This window comes from Chinchilla lanigera, unplaced genomic scaffold (assembly GCF_000276665.1).
Source record: "Chinchilla lanigera isolate Chin_1 unplaced genomic scaffold, ChiLan1.0 scaffold00061, whole genome shotgun sequence".
Classification (NCBI taxonomy): Eukaryota; Metazoa; Chordata; class Mammalia; order Rodentia; family Chinchillidae; genus Chinchilla; species Chinchilla lanigera.
This window is the reverse complement of record NW_004955462.1, coordinates 8,443,050-8,462,526: the sequence shown is the minus strand read 5'-3', so window position 1 is coordinate 8,462,526 and position 19,477 is coordinate 8,443,050. Positions and strand designations below refer to the sequence as shown.

Below are 19,477 nucleotides of genomic sequence, written 5' to 3'. Positions count from 1 at the left end.
TGGTCCTTGAGGGAAAAGGTCATTTAATCTTTATTGTGTATCCTTCATAATGCCTGACACGTCCGGTGAATGTTTAATGGAAGAATGAACACACAAATTGACTTGGAAGAGCTCATCCCTCAAGGCCATGAAAGACTCTGAGACTCCCTCCAACCAGCTCTGTGGAAACTGGGTGAGGGCTCTATCTTCCTGCTTCCACCTCCCTCTCCCTCAGGACCTGCAGGATGAGGGTGCAAAATGAATATAGCTTTGTAGATTCCCCTTCTCTGTTCCATTTCTCTCCCTCTCAATCACCTTTTAAAAAGCTCCTTATATCAAAAGAGTTGCCTGAATGTGGATCACGGATGCAGGATTGAAGACACAGGAACTGGGCAGGTAAGAACAGATGTGAGGGCCACTGTCAGGTCTTGGGGAGCTAGAAAGGCTGGCATTGCTAAAGTGACTCCAAGTCCCTTTAAAAATAAATAGCAAGGCATCCAAAGACATGCCTGAGGCAGGTGCTGATTCACTGCACAGCATCTACCTTCTTTGCTCCTGAATGCTCTGCAGATCAGAGTATGGGCCAAGACTGCAGCTTTTCTGGTGATTTGCCACGTGCCCCCAGCAGAGACTGCACAGTGACATTCCTTTGAGGTACAAGGGCCCAGTGCCCTGCTTCAGAGTTGAAATTCAATTTCAGTTTCACACACTACAGCAATATTAGTTCCGCCCTGCCTAACGCTAGGAACTATGTAGAGGGAAAACCATGCAGTGATTGCTCTTCCTCTGGCCACATCTTTTGATCTGCTCTGAGAAAATGGCCTTTCTGCAATTGGTTAACCTCAGAGCCATCACCTTGGTGGTGCAGAAGTCCTTCTGTATCTGCCGTAGAAAAACAAACAGCAAGTTTCAAACAAAAAGCCTACACTACAGAATCAGCAGCTAGGGCTTCTAGTCCTGACTCTGGGCTTCCTTCACATTCCTGGGAAGCCTCACCTACACAGTCAGGAGGACCTCATGAAACAGCACCCTCAGGACTGTTGGCCAGGATAGTAAGTGTGAGAGCCAAGATCCAAATTTAGGTAATTTCAGGCCAAAGTTCACACTCATGAGCTCTTAGAGAACACAAAAAAATAGCATCTATACCTTCTCTCTCTACTTGATTGGTATCCAGTGGGATTTCTCTTTGTTGCCTGTATTCTTCATCAAGTCCAGGACTGTTGACAAGAAAATGATAGAAGCCAGAACAGGAAAGTGTGTGAGCATTTGGTTTTGTCTACAAACTCCTCTGTGGCATTTTAGTCTCTCCTCTTGGTTCCTGCTGGTCTCAGTTCCAATTTATAGAGAGTCTGAGCTCTTTCCACACCCTTATAAAGTTGGAGGAGGAGCTAAATAGGACATAGAACATGATAAACAGACACAGTACCATCTTGGTCAATAGCTCTCAAATTTTATAGAATGAATAGACTGCTTGTACTACTGTTTTTCTTCCCAGTGCTACAATCACAGACATGTTTCAAAGGCTGTGAAAACTCTCCCCATAAGCCAAGCCTGCGGCAAACTTCCTGAATTTTGGGAACCATATTCTATAGCCTCCTTCACTCCCTAAAATTTCTTCCCTTTCCACCAAGCTAGATAAGGGCTTCAATTTTAGCAAGAACTCTTGGAGTTATTATCAGGCATTTCCAACACGGTCCACAGAATTTTAGAATGGTCATTAAGTCTTTCAATAAATATTCACTGGAACTTACTCTCCGCTTGGTGGTGTACTTGATCTGGAATTCTTTCTGGAAGACTGGTACTGACAGTCAGACTCTATGATGACACTGACATGGAAGACAAGGAGATTGGTACCAAAGACAAGAGCAGAGAAATAGGAGAGTGGGTGGGGACAGACAGGCCCAAAGTGGTAAGGGGTAGAGACAAGCCTGAAAGAGGGCCAAGGTTATGCAATGGAGCTTTTAAATGTCTGGATTTCTCCATTAAGGCTGAACAAAATGAGTGACTCCATAACCCATCTAATGCTTTCTGACATGTGATATGTGTATCTCTCTCTATGAAATGAGGATGATAATTCCTAGCCTGCCGCATTATCTGAAGAGTAAAGAGATGCTATATGTCAGTGCCTAGAAAATGTTATTAAGGCAGAAATTCTAGTTATTATTGCTATGATTATAAATATATGTAATTTATTAAAAGAAAGCTACATACTAGTCTCCAAACACCGCTTTCTAGAAGCCTCAGGGCCTATGTCAGGAATTGTCAGGTTAAATGCCCCAAGGGGAGCAAGGAGACAAGCCTCAGGAAGTAGATATCAGAGAATAATATTGAATATCATTTCAAGCCTCCTCTTCTCCAAGAATTCTTCCTTCCTTAGCTTTTTTTTTTCTTTTTCTTTTTGTATCAGGAATCAAAGTCAGGACCTTGCACTTGCCAGGGAAGCGCTTGTGTCGCTGAGCTACATCCCCAGCCCCCATCCTTCCTTGACAGTTTCAACTCATACTGGCTTTTCTTCCTTATGATATACTGATATCACTATCACATCCTTTGTCTAACATGTTCTTTACTGAACAGTCTCGTGGTGTCACTGTGCAAGCTTTCTGAAGGTAGATGCTACACCACTTAATATCCATCTTCCTGGCCCAACGGTGCGAACATGCGCAGTCTATAAATAATGCTCAGCTGTGCACAGTCTGCTGTCTTCCTGCCATCAGCGGGTACAGTTTTGTGGTCCACACATGCGGGTTTTAAATCTACTGTCTGTCTTCCAGTTATTAAGATGTGAAGCTGAAATGGCCTGTCAAACAGCATCTCTAGGTAGAAAGGCCTACCGCAGAACAGAGATAGGAAACTTTTCAAAACACAAAACCTTCACCCACTTGGGAAAGTACAGGCAGTGAAGACTACACCAAAGGCCTTTGAGAAGATGGAGATAATTTTATGAGATGTATTTACATCTTTTTTTAATTTTAAAGATAAAAGAATGAAAACATATTAGCAAACACTGAGACATAAACAAAACAACATAAAAACCAATAAAAGCAATCCAGAATTTCAGACAAAGTGATAGGAAATTAACAATGATTGTATTACATATTGTATTACATATTGTTATCTTTAAATTGGTTACTCAGATAAACAAATATAGGCATGTAAGTTTGATCAAACAATTAAACATTGGCCGTTCCTTTCAATAAAGCAATAGAAATTAGTAGTATAATTATGTTAGCTATCTTATGTATACATACATACATTTTTCCCTTCTTTCTTTCTTTTTTCTTTTCCCTCATCCCAGTTATCTCTCAAGGCTTTTATAGGTAAATGGATGCAACTAGAGACAGTACTCATAAGTGAAACAAATCAGACCTGTATGTGTAAACACCATATTGTCTCCCTAGTGTAAGAACCTGAAAGCATAAATAAAATCTAAAAGGTACAACAGATATTGTGAAAGGGAAAGAAACTGCTCAAAAGGACGTATTTACATCTTCAAAGTGAATTCAGGCTGTCCAGGAATTGCAAGCTTAACTATAGAAGCCTATAACTGACAATTATTTTTAACAAAGAAGTCTGATGTGTATTAACTGTAACAATAATATACACTCTATAGTTAACAATTGAATTATATACTCCCAAAACAAAATGGTGCATATCAGAAGTCCTGGAACCTAGCAGCTTGGTTTTCTACTTCACTCTATTACTTATCAGCTGTGTGATATTTATCTCCATGAGCCTCAATTTCTATAGTCATGTTCAGTAATAAATAACTTTTTTCTTGAATTTACCATGTGCTAGACACTGTTAAACATTATACGTGCATTAATTATTTCAATCATCAAAATAATCCTATGAAATGGGCTTCCCATCACCAACACAATTTTGTATACAAAGTAATGCAAGTTGATAGAGTCTAGAAAATTTCCCTAATGAGACACATCCAGTAAAATACATATATTACCTCATTTCATTCTCATAATTCTAGAGAATTGTTTTTGCAGATGTGGAAACAGTATTTGAGACTTGGTATTACTTGGGAAGGGATTGAACAGAGCTGCGTTTTAAGAACTATTCTATTCTGTCTGACTCCAAATTTCATTCCTAAAAATTAATTTATCTGTACATTTTAGATATACATATAATGATTATGTCTATCTATCTATCTATCTATATCTATCTATCTATATCTATCTATCTGTCTATATATATATATCACATGCATCCTAGGGAATTTGTATGTGCCCATGATTTAAACTGATGCTTTCATTTTTCCCATTCCTTTCCCTCCCTTCAACCCCTCTTCTCTTCCTTAGTTACAAAAGTTTTGTTTCCATTTTTCTCTTTTTTAATTTTCCTTCCTTTCTTTCTCCATTCTTCTCCCTAGTTCCCTTTCCCATTTGAATATTCATAAACTTTCAGAAACTCTCACACACTCAGAGGATGCTACTCCAAAACTCTGCAGAACTCACTTATAGATGAGGATGCTTACATCCGGCAGGTTCCCAGACAAAACCAAATCTCCTTCTAGAAGGAGTGAATTTTGCCTTCCTTACAAGAACATCCATCACACATTTTTTGCATAGCTCAAATTCCCCCAGATGATTGATTCCTATTATTTAAGAGAACGACCCTGATGGAAAGTTGGCAAGAATTCTCCATCTGCCATAATCCTGTTCCCACACTCTCACTTTCTGGCCTTCAGAAGTCACTCCTATGTGGGCTTGGTATCTTTTTTAGCTCAGCACTCACTGTGGCTTCATCTAAGAAAAACACAACGTGGACATTTCATATCCACCCGTGACACTGTGGCATCAGACTGCCACTCTGCCATTCACCGGTAATGAGTGTGCAGGGTTTCTGATGCTTTAGAGCCATGGTCTCATCATGTGTACAACAGACAAAAATACTTGCTTCCCAGTATTACTGGGTTATGAGTAACTCAAGGGCACTGACCCTGTGTTACTAATCTTCATGTTCCTGCAGCCTGGCAGAGTTTGGGATAGATGATAAGCACATGGTAGTGAATAAATAAGCAAACAGATATAAATGAGGAATACTTTATTAACCACAAATCATCGCATAGATATTAGGGTCATAGAACTTGTACTTACTGTGATGATTTCACTGATTTTTTTTTCAGTCCTATCACTCTCTTGGTTTAATCCCTAATCTATAATGTAAGAAGATGTTCTACATCATGCCTGAAGTCTTTTTCAATACTGGAATTCTTAGATTTTGTTATGTTCCACTTGTCTTTTAAATTCCCAGTACAGGCCCTGTCAGCTTGCATTCTTATGTTGTTAAAAAAATTTTATTAGTGTAGGTTTGTGACACATAATAATTATACCGATTTTGGGGAATTAGTACATATGCAAATTATATCATAAAAGACAGTTTAGTTAGTCAGCTAGCTAAAAAGGGGCCTGAGATCGTGTTGGGTGATCTGCCACATTGGTAAGAATTAAAATGAGAATTAGCAGTAGGCTGAGACTCTGACCAAGAAAAGCCTTCTTCAGGCAACATGGAACGCAACCCCTCTCCCTGAAGGAATCTCACCCCCTCCTTTGTAAGTTCCTGAGGTTCGAGGAACATAAAATGCAGAATAACTGCTTTTTCTTTAAAATCTCAGTTTCTTTTAAACTCTGTGTGCTGAGTAATTGGTTTAGAGAAAATGAATTCCAATTGGTCATTTTAAACTCACAGCGTTGCCTGTGATAGGTGGCTGCTAAAAAATCGAACAAGTCCCATGCTCTGCTCCTCTGTAAGAACTTCTGGACAGAGGGGCCACGTGGCACCCCACTTTCCAAAACCTCTCTTGATATCCAACAGGAGCTACTTTTCTTCTTACTTAAATACTCTCCTAATGTCCTCCATTTCATTCTTTCATTTCATGACGTGACAAGCTTGGATGTGTGCAGTTTATATAGAGACAGCTGTTTCACAATCTTGATTATTTTAATTTTGAAGTAACTTCAGATTTACAGATGAATTTTGAAAACATAAAATTCATGTCTAGAGCTGGGTATGGTGGCACATGCCTGTAATCCCAGCATTCCAGAGGCTGAAACAGGAGGCTTGCAGTGAGTTCGAGGCCAACCTGGACTACAAAGTGAGTTCAAGGCCAGCCTGAACTATGTAGTGAGATCCTGTCTCAAAAAACCAAGAAATCTAAACAAAATAAATAAAATTCATGTCTACCCTTTCCCTAGTGCTAGCACTCACAATTCAGGCACGGTCAGGAACACTGCAAAGTTAACACAGCACCACCCTAAACTCTAGGCTTTTTTTGGATTTCACCAATTTTTAAAGTGATACCATGATCCAAACCAGGATACCATGTAGCATTTAGTCTTCATGGTCTCTGAAATCAAGACTTCTATTTTTGGGGTGTATTGAGATATTAAATTATTGAGAAGATATGATCTTCATAAGGAACTCCTCTTTCAGTGACAGAATATTGGCCATCCTCTGTGCATACTTTAGAGACACTCAGGAAATCTCAAAAACCACCCTGCATGCTGGTAAATGCAACAAGATAAAATGAGGTATAAACATTAGAGTTGAGCCCCATGTTATAGCTGTAAGAATATTGAGAATCAAAGACATAAGCAAAGTGGCTTCCCCTGTGGGAAAAACTGTTGGCCTCTTTGTTGAGGATGGTAGGAACACTGGTTGGGATTTGAAACACTGACCAAGACTGATTCAGTGATTCACTACATATTTACTGGGGATCCATTATGTGCCAGGTCTGTCCTAGTCATTGGAGATACAGTGGTGAATGAGACAAAGTCCCTGTGTTCATGAAGCTTACATTTTGACAAACCATAAACAAATACAAACCCAGTAGTGATGCATGCCCTGCAGGAAAAAAGCATGTAGAGCGTGGGAGAAGTTGGTTGAGAAAAGATGGGTGCAGTGTGTACTAAATACTCGAACCATGAAGTGGGACGATTGCTCTGTAGTTCATGAAACCTTAGTCTTAATTACACTTAGGTTCTGGAAAACTGAATTCCTGCCCAACAGATCCAGCTTCAAATTTACCTTGATACTGACAAAGCTCTTGGGATAATTTTCTTCTTTTCTGTATGATGTAGGTTGTCAATGATGAATAAATAAAATCAACTCAAAGACAAACTGATGCTTGAGAATATCTTAGTGGGATTCTCTGTAGCACAGGAGGGGAAAAAGTATAAATACACAGAGCACTCTTCCTCTAACACAGCTCCATGCAAGACTGCTTGCCCAATGGGAGCCTCACCAAAATTCCACGTTGTCTGTCTTTATTGGCTGTCTATTCTTAGGATACCATGTGGCAAGCATTGTTTTGAAGTTAGATTTCCCTGAGGGTTTTGTTCTATAAGCATCACAGGAACACTGCCCACAGCGGGTGAAGTGGGTCACACCTTTCTTGTCTTCCCTTTCTCTTTATCAGGATGAAAAGCTGGGCTGCTATAGCCACAGCACTCAGAGGTCATACAACCTACAACAGTGAACCCAGCCCAGTTTCCCGATACCCAGCCCAGTGCTGCTTGCCCACAGGACAGCTCAGCTTCACTAGAACATTCCAGCTTCCTGTTGTTTCACACAGGGCCCATAAGTCCACACTCCAGCTGGTTTCCCAACAGTGGCTGTGGTGGAGGCCCGCATCCCTGCTTCAGAGCCTGGCATCTGAAGAGATGCTCTTCTGCACAGACACTGTGACAAAGAGCAGCATTATAGGTGACTCAGCAATGGTGGCTGTACCTTTTAAAGACAGTGCCCCATTAGCAAGTTTCTTCAGCAGTTCCTACATATTATTGTCAGGTTTGTATTCCCAGACTCCCTTTCCACTTAAAATAAACCTGAAACCTAATTTGCTTATAAAAGGCAGCCAAATTGCACAGAACCATCAACAACTCCTCTTCCCCCCCCCCACCGAACAGATTAAGAGGCTGCAGCCATGGAAGATGTCATTTCTCCCAGACTGTGAGCAATTGCTTCCCTTCCAAATTTTTCACTGAAACTAGAGTCTGAACTCAAAATTGTAACCACCTAGAAAAATGCCTGGGGAGCGGATTGGGCTCATTCCGGGGGAGCTGAGCCTTTTATTAAAGAAGCTGCTTGGCTTGTTTGTGAGTTTTCAGCCCTATGATTAATGGAAGGGAGAAGGTCGCAACAGAGAGGAAAGGAAAAATGTCTCCATCTTGTCTCCCACAAACACAGAGGAGGAGGAGGCAGAAGGGGTATGCTTTCCGCTACACCCCCACAGGCCAAACAAAAACATGCGTTTTCACCTTCTTCTTCTTTTGCTTTTCTTAAGATATTTTAGAACTTCATGACAAACCAGTCACCACTTGGCAAGTTCGAAACTAAACACCGTTTGGCTTCCCTCCCTCACCGGGATCAACACAGGAATGTGAACGTGAGAAAAACCCAAGTTCACTTTGAGCATGAGCCGCAGCCCTGAGGAGCCTTTCCAGATGATGCAGTCGGACTGCTCATTTTCCAAATGGGGTGGGAGCCTGGAGAGCTGAGCCCTGGGTCAAGGTCGTGATCCAGGCCCAGGCCTTCTGACTCAGCCCAGGGATCCCTCTTTAAGGTCTGAGGAATCTTCTGTGCACGCTGTTTTACTGTGGCTCTAAAAAGAGGTGTTAAAAGAGGCTTTGTCCACATGAAGGTCCACTGAAATGGGAGGACTAGAGAGAGAGTTGTAACTAGGTCATTGTCACACTCCATGCTAGGCTGTGGGGAGTCACTGGAGTCTGTCCTGGGGCCAGCCTGCTCTCTGAGTCAGCCATCTGTCTGAAGGGGCTTGGAGTCATTTAATATGCTTGCCAGAGGCAGGAGGGGTGGATGTAGAGGCACAAGATAGGCTGTCCCAGCAGTTTCTGCAGCCCCGGTCCCCAACCCGCAGCTGCCTCTGAAACCCTCTGCCCACCCCTTGTGAGGGCTGCTGGGCCCCTTCTTGGTCATGGTAACCAAGCTGAGCCCCTCCAGGACTGGGCTTCTGTCAAGATCCTGCAGGACCGTCCCTCCATCCCCAATATCGAGTCTGGTCTGTGACCTTGGCTCTGCTGATGGAGAGGCAGCTGCGTGCTTGGAGCTGACACTGGGCTGGGACAGTTGGCTCTTGGGAATCCACCCTAGTGGCTAAGCATGTACTCTTTGGAGTTAAGACTTTCTGTATCCAAATCCAGCTTTCCAGCCAAGAAGAAACACTCGATCTCTAAACCACAGTTTCTCCGTCTAAAAGTGAGTTATGGATTTGTTGTGAGCACTAAATGAGGTAATCCCTATGTGTCCAGCATGGGACAGGCACAGGATAAGCACTCAATGACTGAAAGCTGTTTTTCTGAGAAATCCCTCTTTTGTTCAGCTCCTTCACCTAATAGCATTTTTTCTTCTGGGATTTCTAGTTGTTGGACCAAGGTAGGATAGAAAAAATAAAGGTAGGTAGAAAGGAGGCAAGGAAAAGCATAATTTTAAAATTGTACTGCTAAGAGAAACTGCAGCTTCAGGACACAAAAGTTACTCAAGTCCAATTTAAATTTTTTTTGTCTCATCCTAAGACACAGTAAGACTAAGCAACTTCCTTTCACTTGCAAATTGGCCTTATCATCTGTGTGTAGACCACCTCTTTTTACCTGTAAATTGTGCTTCCTCTTGCTCCCCCAAGGAAGCAGGAATATTAATGAGCAACATATCTCAACCTCAAACGCATACAGATGGTTTACATCCAGACACAGTCTGCCGGATGGCTGACATGACAGACAGTGGGAACACACATCCCAGATCCCCCATCCTGAAGACATACCCAAGACCACACAAATATACCCAGCTCCCTATTTCATAATCTGCCTTTCTTGAGGGTGTGTACTCAATTTCTTTGTGTGTGTACTTTCAAATTTCTGCCTAATAGATCCCGTTGTGCCTTTTACTGACACATCTGGAAAATTCTTTTTCTACAACAGGAGTCAGCGAACTTGCAACTTAATTCTATGGGTAGAGTGGGTCTAAGTTTCTTATCTCCGTGGGAACCTCCTGGCACTCTGTCAGGTGAAAGCACCTTTAGGGTTTTGTGATTGACCGCTCCCAGTCCCTCACGGAGTTGCTCCACACACATCCCCTGTGGCAGCCTACCAGCTGGGCTTCCCTCTTCCTGCCCTGTCTCCCCAAGTGTTGGCCTCCACCTTCTCCCCACTGCAGTCCAGACTGCACTGGGTGCCCATGAATAACTAGTTGACAATCAGTGGCTACTAGGACAAGCTCTGACCAACAAGCAGGGCTGGGGCCCAGCTAGGACAGTCACCCTGCACAGAGAAGTGCAACCTGGGACCATTTTGTGACCTTGCCTAGAGCAGAGTGAAGACAAGGACAGACAGAACCTCTCTGTAAAAGCTTTTAGTAAACTATGTTCCAACCACAGAAGCCACTTTAAATTCAGACAGAGGAAAAAATCTCAGTACTCATAATTGAGAGAGAACACAGTTAATCAGAGCAACAGAAAACTATTTAATTTCAGATCCCTTTGCTTCAATTTCTTTGTCCTCTCCCTATTCACTTGCTCTAAATCAATATTTCTCATACTATCTCTGCTGAGGGCTCAATTGCTAATTCTCCCCAAACAGTTGTGGACTAATACTTCTGTTACAGAATATAAACAAATCACTTCAAAATGAACATGTCACTCTGATGTTACAGCAATGTTAAATTACTGAAAATTTTCTTAAGGAATTTCAATTTCTATACCTGTTGTTTTCTGCAGTCTGGTGAATGCTTTGCAGACTGATACCAGCCCCTGGATAAAACCAAGAATAGAGCTGCCTCTGGCATGAACAGATTCACAAAAGTCTCCATCTGCCATGAACACCCTCATCCCAGGCTTTGTCCTATAATGTCTGCTCCATGAGAGTGCTGCCCCACCCAGAGCATGCCGTGTAAGGATCTGGTCCAGGTAGGATTTGTCCTGGTTACAGGCATTGCTATTTCCTAAGAGTCAAGGGTCTTCCTGCCGGTGTGAGATATCCCAGCTGTGAGATATCCCAGCCCAAGTACAGCATCTGTTCCTTACCATTCCATGCCAGCCCTGTTGATCTCCTCCCACCAGCACTCCGTGGGCTCCCCGAGGGTCTGGGGCGTGGGCATGCACTCATAGTTCCATTGTCTGTCAGAACCTTCCTTCTTGTTGAAGATGCTCCTCACGGCCACCACCACCTGCCCATGGGGACACTGGTAGCTGAAGCCCTGCCGGTTCAGATTCACCCAGCCATCATCACCATAGTCATGGTACTGCTGGTATGGGTATCCGTAGTCACCATAGTGGCCCCAGACCACAGTGACCAGTGGCAGAAGCACCCAGAGAAGAGTGAGTTCCATGCTGCCTGGCTTTTTGGCAAAAAGTGTCACCCTAGGTTTGCTGGGCTGACTTTTATACAGCTGCTGCAGACATGTGGCTTCCAGATGTTGGTGCAAAGGATCCAGATGCAGTGTGTCATTGCTTAAGCAAAACTTTTCCATGCAGAGAATTTGGCCATGAGTATACTCAGCTTGTCTTAAGGTGGAATTTTAGGAATACGCAGGGAACATGTAAGTCAAAGAACTTTGCAGGAGAAAGAATAACTTTATAGCAGGTGACGAGAGCCAGCTGCTTTACTCCCTTTAGAAGAATTTATTTAAAAAGACTGATCAGCAGTAGCATCATTGTCATCTCACAGCACTTCGCCCTGATGTCCCACCCACGCCTGTACTTATACTCCAGCCTTCACATTGAGTATTGTTTTGCATTAAGGTACAATGTACACATATACAGATAAACACCTTTCTAAGTGTTTGGTGTATAGGCATGTTAGCAGTACCATAAAGAAAGAACAGGTCCACCAATCTATCTTCCCCCATAGTGAATCTTTTCACATACTTACTCTCTGGTAACCAGCTATCTGCTTTCTGTCCCTGTAGTTTCACCTATCCCAGCATGTCAAATATAAGTCCTCATTACCTTTTCTGTGTGTTTTGTCCAATTCTTTGTTCAGGACATGAAGAACCTGGAAAGAATTTCTTCAGGACCCCAAAGCCAGTAACAACATCAAATGCAGTCTTTTTGGAATTTTTTTTGGTACTGGAAATTGAACTCAGGACCTTGAGCCTGCCAGGTAGGTGTTTGTGTTGTTGAGCTATATCCCCAGCCCTCAAAAGCAGTCCTGTGCATTCTTCTCCCACCTAGCACAGCACTATGGAGATTCATTCATGACGTGTGTGTCAGTAGTTCATTGTTTTGATCCCTGAGTATTATCCCACATATGGATGTACCACAGGTTGTTTATACATTTACCATTTGAAAGACAAGGGTGTTGTTTCCAGTTTTTGAGCATTACGTACAACTACATAGAAATAATTATGACACAAATTGTTATAATTCTGTGTAGATTTCATGTGAATAGTTATTTCATTTGGATAAATACCTAGGATCTGGATTGTACTTTTTATGTTTTTGAATTTTGCAGTACTGGGAAATGAGGCCACATCCTTCACACTGAGTCCCCTTTTTATCTTTTTGCCTGTTATTTATTTTTTATATGAATAAATAACAGGCTGACAACTAAGTTGTGTCAACTAAGTTGGATGACAATTAAGAGTGATAAAGTTTAGGTAGCCACAGGTATAAGCTCAAATGAGGGGACTTCAACTTAGAATTGAACTTGGGAAACTTGAGAAAATTCATATTATACATTTTTTAAATTAGTACATGTTTGCAGTACATACTGATTGTATTCATCATGGAAAGTCCGTACAGGTACAGAATACATCTTAATTCTTTTTCTGTTCCCTACTTTTGCCGTCTCTCCCTCCTTCTTCCATTTCTTGGCCCTTTTCCCATTTGTAAATTTCTGCTTCCATTTTTAATCCCCATTTTTCCATTTTCTTTCCCTCCCTTTCCTCCCCACTTCCTCCAGCCCTTTTAAATTTTAATTTTGAGATAGGTTCTCAGCAAATTGCTCAGTTGCCCAGGTTGAGCTCAAGCTTGTGACCCTTCTGTCTCTGCCTCCTAGAGTGCTGGGATCACCAACGTTCAGCACCATATCCAGCTCAATATGTGTATGGTTTCTATTTTCTGCAGATCTCTCTTCTATGGCAGGTAGAACTGCCATTACTTCTGTAATTTGAAGGTCAACATCTTTATACTCTGGGTCCATTTAGATGTAGATTCTTGTTATTTAGTGCTGAAAGCAACCTAATTTATGCAGTATCTAAGGGCTCCAGAACTTGCCGGGGCCCCTAAGGGAGTTGGAGGATTCATGGTTTCCAACAGCAGTGTTGAGAATCTAAGTTTTTAATGAATATATAGTTTATCATGTCTTTTCATCAGATTGTTATACTATTTACCCCACAACTTTATGTTCTATATTAATGAGGCATTATTGGGATTTACTTTTCACAGGTGAGGAAACTATGGTCAGAGGATGTTTTAGCTGAAATTCCTACATCCAGGAGGATTATGACTTCACACATTCTAAGTCCTATTGTGCAATTCTTTCCATCATTTCATTAAAATTTGTAATTTCATTACAAATTATAAATCAACACGTAGAAACTGATACACAAACTATTTGTAATGTTTTTAATGTTATTGCACACATAACTGGTTTGCATTATGGATTTCTGCTATTATTTGCAAATTATGCCAAGTAGGCCTCGGGATGAAGTAAGAGATCAGCAGAGTGTGGTTGTAGGACTCACAGCATCAGCCTTGCCTGGAAACTTGTTAGAGATGCAGATTCACTGGACTTATTCAACACACTGAGTCAGACCTTCTGGGAATAGAATCCAGTAAAGGGTATTTTAATAAAACTTCCGGAGGTCTGATGCATGCTAAAGTAAGAAGCAATTAGAAGACACCTCAGAACACACTACCTTGATTCCAAAAGTCCCCACCCAGGAAGTAACACAGTAGTACAGTGGCCAATCTGTGTGATCCAGTTCATTCGCTGTGACTCCAGAGCCCACACATGTAAGCCCCAGGTTCTATCACTTCTTAGAAGGTGAAGGAAATTGAAATATTTCTCTTGAGAGTATTAAAGTTTGTTGAGCTGAAGAAAGTTAAAATTCAGGAATACTTTCTGCATCTCCCTCTCCTTCCTACAGATAGGACATAAACCCTTCTTTGCTGGAGACAGCTTTCATCAGCTCAGAGCCAGGTGCCAGAGGACTTCCAGGTAAAGCTTGCTCCGTTAACTCCCTTCCAAGTAGTCACTTTCTGTGGTTTCCCCACACTTCTTGCTTTTGTTTTGTTGCCGCTCTCAGATTTACTACTTGTTGTCTGAGGATGTATAAAATCATCTTACTTTGGCCATGTTTTCAGATTTCACTGTCTTATGGAAGTCACCATGTACATGTAAAATTCATAAAACTTGTATTCTTTTCTCTTGTTCTACTATGTTATGTTAACTTGATTTCCAGATCCAGTCAAAATCCCTAGTAAAGAGTAAGGGAGGAGGCCTTTTACTTGCTGACATAGCTAATGAGCTGAGATGATTTGGAGAGACTCGGCCTCTAGCATTTGAAAACATATATGATTGTCCTTCTCCTTCTTCTTCTCCCTCTTCTCTTTCTTCTCCTCTGCCTCCTCTTTAAATACCTTTATTGAGATGTAATTCACCTACCCTACAAGTCACCATTTAAGATACCTAATTCAGTGGGTTTTAGCATATGCAGAGTAGTATAACCATCACCACAGTCAGTTCTAGAACACTTTAACCACCTGGCAAGAAATCCTATACCCTAGGCAATAACTAACCTACTTAATCTACTGTTTCTATGGAGTTGTCTTTTCTGTTTATTTCTGATAAATGGAATCATTCAAAATGTGATCGCTCATGACTGACTTCTTTCACCATTTTGAAAATTCACCCAAGTTATATCTTGTATCTCTATTTCATTCATTTTTATTGCCCTAAAATAGAGTATGGATATATCACTTTATTTATCTATTCATAGAATTGAAGGATTTCTGGGTTATGTCCACCTTTTGGCTGTTAGGAACACTCCTGTATAAATTTTTACCCAGACATTTTTATATCTCTTGGGTCTGTACCCAAGAGTGGAATTGTTGGGCTAATCACAACTCCTTGTTTAACCTTATGAAGAGCTGCCAGTTTTCCAAAGTAGTGGGTAGATCCTGACCAACAGTGTATTGCAGTTCCTGTGCCTTCTCACCCTTATCAGCACTAGATCTTAGACCTTGGCTTCTTCTCGAAACTGTGGAAACCCACAGGTACCCTGGAGATGCTTTTTGGAAGCCATATCCGCTTTTGTCTGGCAGCTTCCTCAGACATATAAGCTCTTCTTCAGAGATTCTGAATATAATTCTTTGACCTATTCTCAGTCCAGAGCCCCCAAAATGGCTTTAGAATCCACTCATCCCTAAAAGTTACTTTTATACTTTCAGGATTGGGTAGATCCTACTGTACATTGGGAGGGAACAGCATAGACCATGAGTTTTCTGGAGTACACGTAAATCCGTTGAAGTATTCTAAGTATGACCCAAGGGCTCCATGGAGAAGGATTGGGTGAGCTCTCATTAGGTAAAGCTCATAATGATGCCTGGGTAAAGCTTATATCCCCAGATGAACAAATGTTTAGTCTGAAATATGACTGAGAGTTATTTGAGGGTTCCATTTTTGCACACAGAATTCTCTGCCCTTTTAACTCTGGTGTACAGTCAAAATTTGGCTGTATCTCTTAAGAAACAAACTAGAGTCTTTATGTATATATTTCAGGAATTTCTACTGAACCATCCATATTCCCTGTCTCAAAAGATTATTTTTCAGTTTCACAGTTTTTCTGGGGAAGGTTTGCCATTCTTCATGATTCATTATTTTCCTAAGATCTTTTGTGAAACTCCACATTACTTCATTTGAAGTTAGTCTTGAAGGCTACTAGTGAGATTAAAAATGCTCATACTGGAGACAATAGGAGAATTACTGAGCACTGAAGTTGAAGACAGAGGATAGAGAAGATTGAGAAGGGTAGAAGAGATAGATAGTTCTGTGCTAGATACTCTCCCATGTACTGTACATGTGATAGACCAATTAATCTCCCATTAGTTCTAGGATAATGATTTTGTGGTTGAGAAAAAAAGTTCATGGATCACTTATAACCCATCTCAGTTTTCACAGCTAGTACATTGTACAAAGAGATTTGAATTCATGTTTCTTTCTCTTAGTGAAGAGATTATATTGTATATCACTCCAGATGCCCAATACTCAAGGCAGGTCCTCACAACAGTGGTAGGTGGTCTTGAGAAGAGTAGGGATTCCCGGAATACAAATATCTGAGTTAGACTTCTGTGAGTAAGCTACATAACACTGGACTACAGTTTCTCAATTTGGCACTATTCACATTTTGGGTCAGATAGTTCTTGCTGTGGAGTCTTTTTTTTTTTTTTTTTTTTTTTTTTTAGTATGGGGATGAAACTCAGGCATGCTCTGTCACTGAGCTACATCCCCAGGCTTTTTTATTTTGAGACAGGGTCTCATTAAGTTGCCCTGGCAAGAGTCAAACTTCTGCCAGATTCTAGTACTAGGAGCTTCTTTCTAGGTCCTTGGTGCTCTGAACAAAGAGCTGGACAAGACAAAGAAGAGGCAGTGAGGGTATAGGTTTATTGATGGCTGTAAAAAGTACACCATATACGTTGAGAGTAGGCTGCTGAAGAAGGCTGACAGCAGCCCCAAGGATAAAGGGAAAGGGCCTTTAGTATTCAAAATACCTGAGTTGGCCCCCACCTCATGCAGATATGACATTGAGACAGCTGTCTTATCAAAAACTCATTGGCCTTACACCAGATGTAAATGAAGGATCAGCAACCATGTCTTTTGATTGATCATGCGCATATGTAAATGAAGGATTGGGAGCAGCATCTTCTGCTTGGTCCTGTGAAAATCATCAGATTCAATTGCAGGATTAGGAAAAGTGCTTTTCTGCTTGCTTCCATGAACAGTGCTTAGGAGCGTTAAACCTTAAATCTTCTGGGGTCCCATGTTATGTGCATGTCTTCTATTTTGGGAGAGCAACCTCTCACTGGTTAGCTGTGAGTTTCTATGACTTCACTCCTGACACATTTTTCCCAGTTGCTTGTTCAATTTGTTTCAGCCCTAATCTTCTTCTTCTACTTGTGATCAATCCTCTTGCCTTAGCCTCACTCGGTCCTAAGATTATAGGTACAAGTGTATCCTGTATATTGTACGATGTCGAGTAGCATCCCTGGCCTCTATCCACAAGATGCCAGTAGCTTTTCTACTGCTTTCATTGTGATAACCAGAAGTGTCTCCACCTATTGCTACAAGTCCCCTGGGAAACAAAATCTTCTCGGTTGAGAACCATTGAGTTAGGAAAAAACAAGTTATCTCTGTTTTATCTTCTGTAAAATGGGAGCTCATTCCAACACTTGCTATTTGCCACAAGATTATAGTGAGAATTATGTCAAATAACAGTCTTGCAAAGCCTTTTGTAAATTGTAAAGTGTGATTTAAATGTGGGTTGTCACTATGGCCCCAGAGAAGTAGCAGAAACTTGATTTGAGAGCCTCCTCACACAATCAGTATAATGAGCACCTCTAGGTTAGGGCTGTGCAGATGAGAAGCTGGAACATTTGGGAAAGGGCAGAGCTGGGTAGATGTGGTCTCACAACTCTTGGAGGCTCCACAAGTTGTACAAATGGGTGTGACAGTACAGGTCCCTGAGAATGAGTTTTCAGGGGGAAGTGGCAGGAGAACAGGACCGGGAACTCAGCGAGGAGAAATCAGGGGGCTCTCAGGCAGCTGGCAGATGGAGGAGCCATCTTTCTGCAGAACTGGAACCAGGATTGTGTCTTGGGAATAGGTGTCCAGTGGGTTGATGCTAAACCCAGTGAGCTCTGAGATGCCCAAGGGAGGAAGCGCCTGTCTAAGTGCCCAACTAGTAGTTCAGGATGTGTGAGGATGAACAAAACTCAGATATGAAGGGAAGAATTCCTTTGCTTCTGAAGGAAATTCTTTTAGTAACTGGAGTATGTTCTCAGAAGGGGAGTAATGGAGATCACAATACCTGTTGTACCTATCAGAGAACCACCTAAAGGAATACCCCATTGGGGAGATTTGGGTACAAAATATGGGCAGAGAACACAATTCAGTCTGAAAGTATTTATGTGATTCCAAGACCAACTGTCTAGAAATTATCTTTCTAAATGCTTAAGCCTGAATTTGATGAAATAAATAACTGTACCTTTCATTGGTGTAGCATTTTGCATAACAGAGAAGTGATACAATCCCACAGCTAGAATGAACTTAATACCTATTTATTCTTTTCAATTTATAGAGGTTAAACATGATCTTGGTTCATCTTTGCACTAATAGACGCAGTAAAACTAGCTTTATTATTTCCATTTCACCAATTTAGAAAGAAAGGTTCTGAGAGGGAGGGTGAGGTACAAAGTTAGACAAGGGTGGATGGCAAGATCTCTACCTTGGAAGCCACCCAGATCTCAGTCAAGAGCCTCTGCAGCCCACCTTGCTCCAACTGTCAATCCAAGGAGATTGCTGGTTTCTCAGGGGACTTGGCATCTTGGGATTTGGTGAACATGTCTTTTAGGGAGGCAAGGTGGCCCACTTAGAGTGCTTTGGAAGAGCCAATTCATGTCATTCACCAACTCCTCTCCTCTGGCTATCCTGATGTTGGAAGGATGGGCTCCAGGATGCAGCCGGAGAAGTGGACTACATAAAAGCAGCTTTCCCTTCTTTCCATCATCTCACAGATTTTGCTGCATCCTCTGTTCACAGCTGGCTTATCCTGTTGCCAAAATTTATGTTCATGTACCCTTTAACTAAGATTCATACTCAAGTTCATCATCCCTTCACCATATGCATTCATGTTTTCCCAATTCCTATAGCTGTAGATTCACACTTCCTTTACACTGAACTTCATATCAGTGGGTTTCTGATGTTAGACTTGGTCATTTCTCTACTATCTCTACCAGTTCTAGAAATTCACCCTCACCCTGAAGTACTGACACATGTAGCAAGGCATGGTGGCCCATACTGATAATTCCAGTACTCTGAGTGGCTGAGATAGGAAGATCACAAGTTCTACCCCATCCTGGGCAACTTTGTGAGACCATGTCTCCAAATTTAAAAAGATTGCTTTGTTTTAAATTGTTGGGGATATAGCTCAATGCAAGTGTCCTTGGTTCAGTCCCCAGTACCACAGAGAAAGTTATTAATGCATGTGAGGTCCACAGACTGCCTGCATCAGTCACATCATGGAGGAATGCACCAAAGACAGTCTTAGGTTCTTGATGAGCCCTACTGGTGTGGAATCCTGGAAGTGGGATCCTGGATCTGCCTTTTTAATAAGCCCTTCTGTGACCTTTGTGCATGGTAAAGCTTAGGACTCGGGATAAGGTGCATGTTTATTCGCTGAGAGTATGTCTGATTTTGTGTTCTCCCCCAGGTATGAGGAAGATGCAGGCAGGCACCTCTTCCAGTGCCCCAGC

The 19,477-nt window shown here is 41.7% G+C and overlaps 1 protein-coding gene across 1 annotated transcript in view; it reads right to left on the bottom strand.

Annotated features, from left to right (window-relative positions):
• The window catches only part of Dpt (dermatopontin), a 28,927-nt gene extending 17,559 nt beyond the window's left edge, over positions 1 to 11,368 (bottom strand). The window contains exon 1 of the mRNA XM_005398205.2: positions 11,027 to 11,368. Within this exon, the coding sequence (XP_005398262.1) occupies positions 11,027 to 11,331 (305 nt within the window). The 5' untranslated portion in view covers positions 11,332 to 11,368. The remainder of the gene's footprint in view (positions 1 to 11,026) is intronic.
• Between the last annotated feature and the right edge of the window lie 8,109 nt (positions 11,369 to 19,477).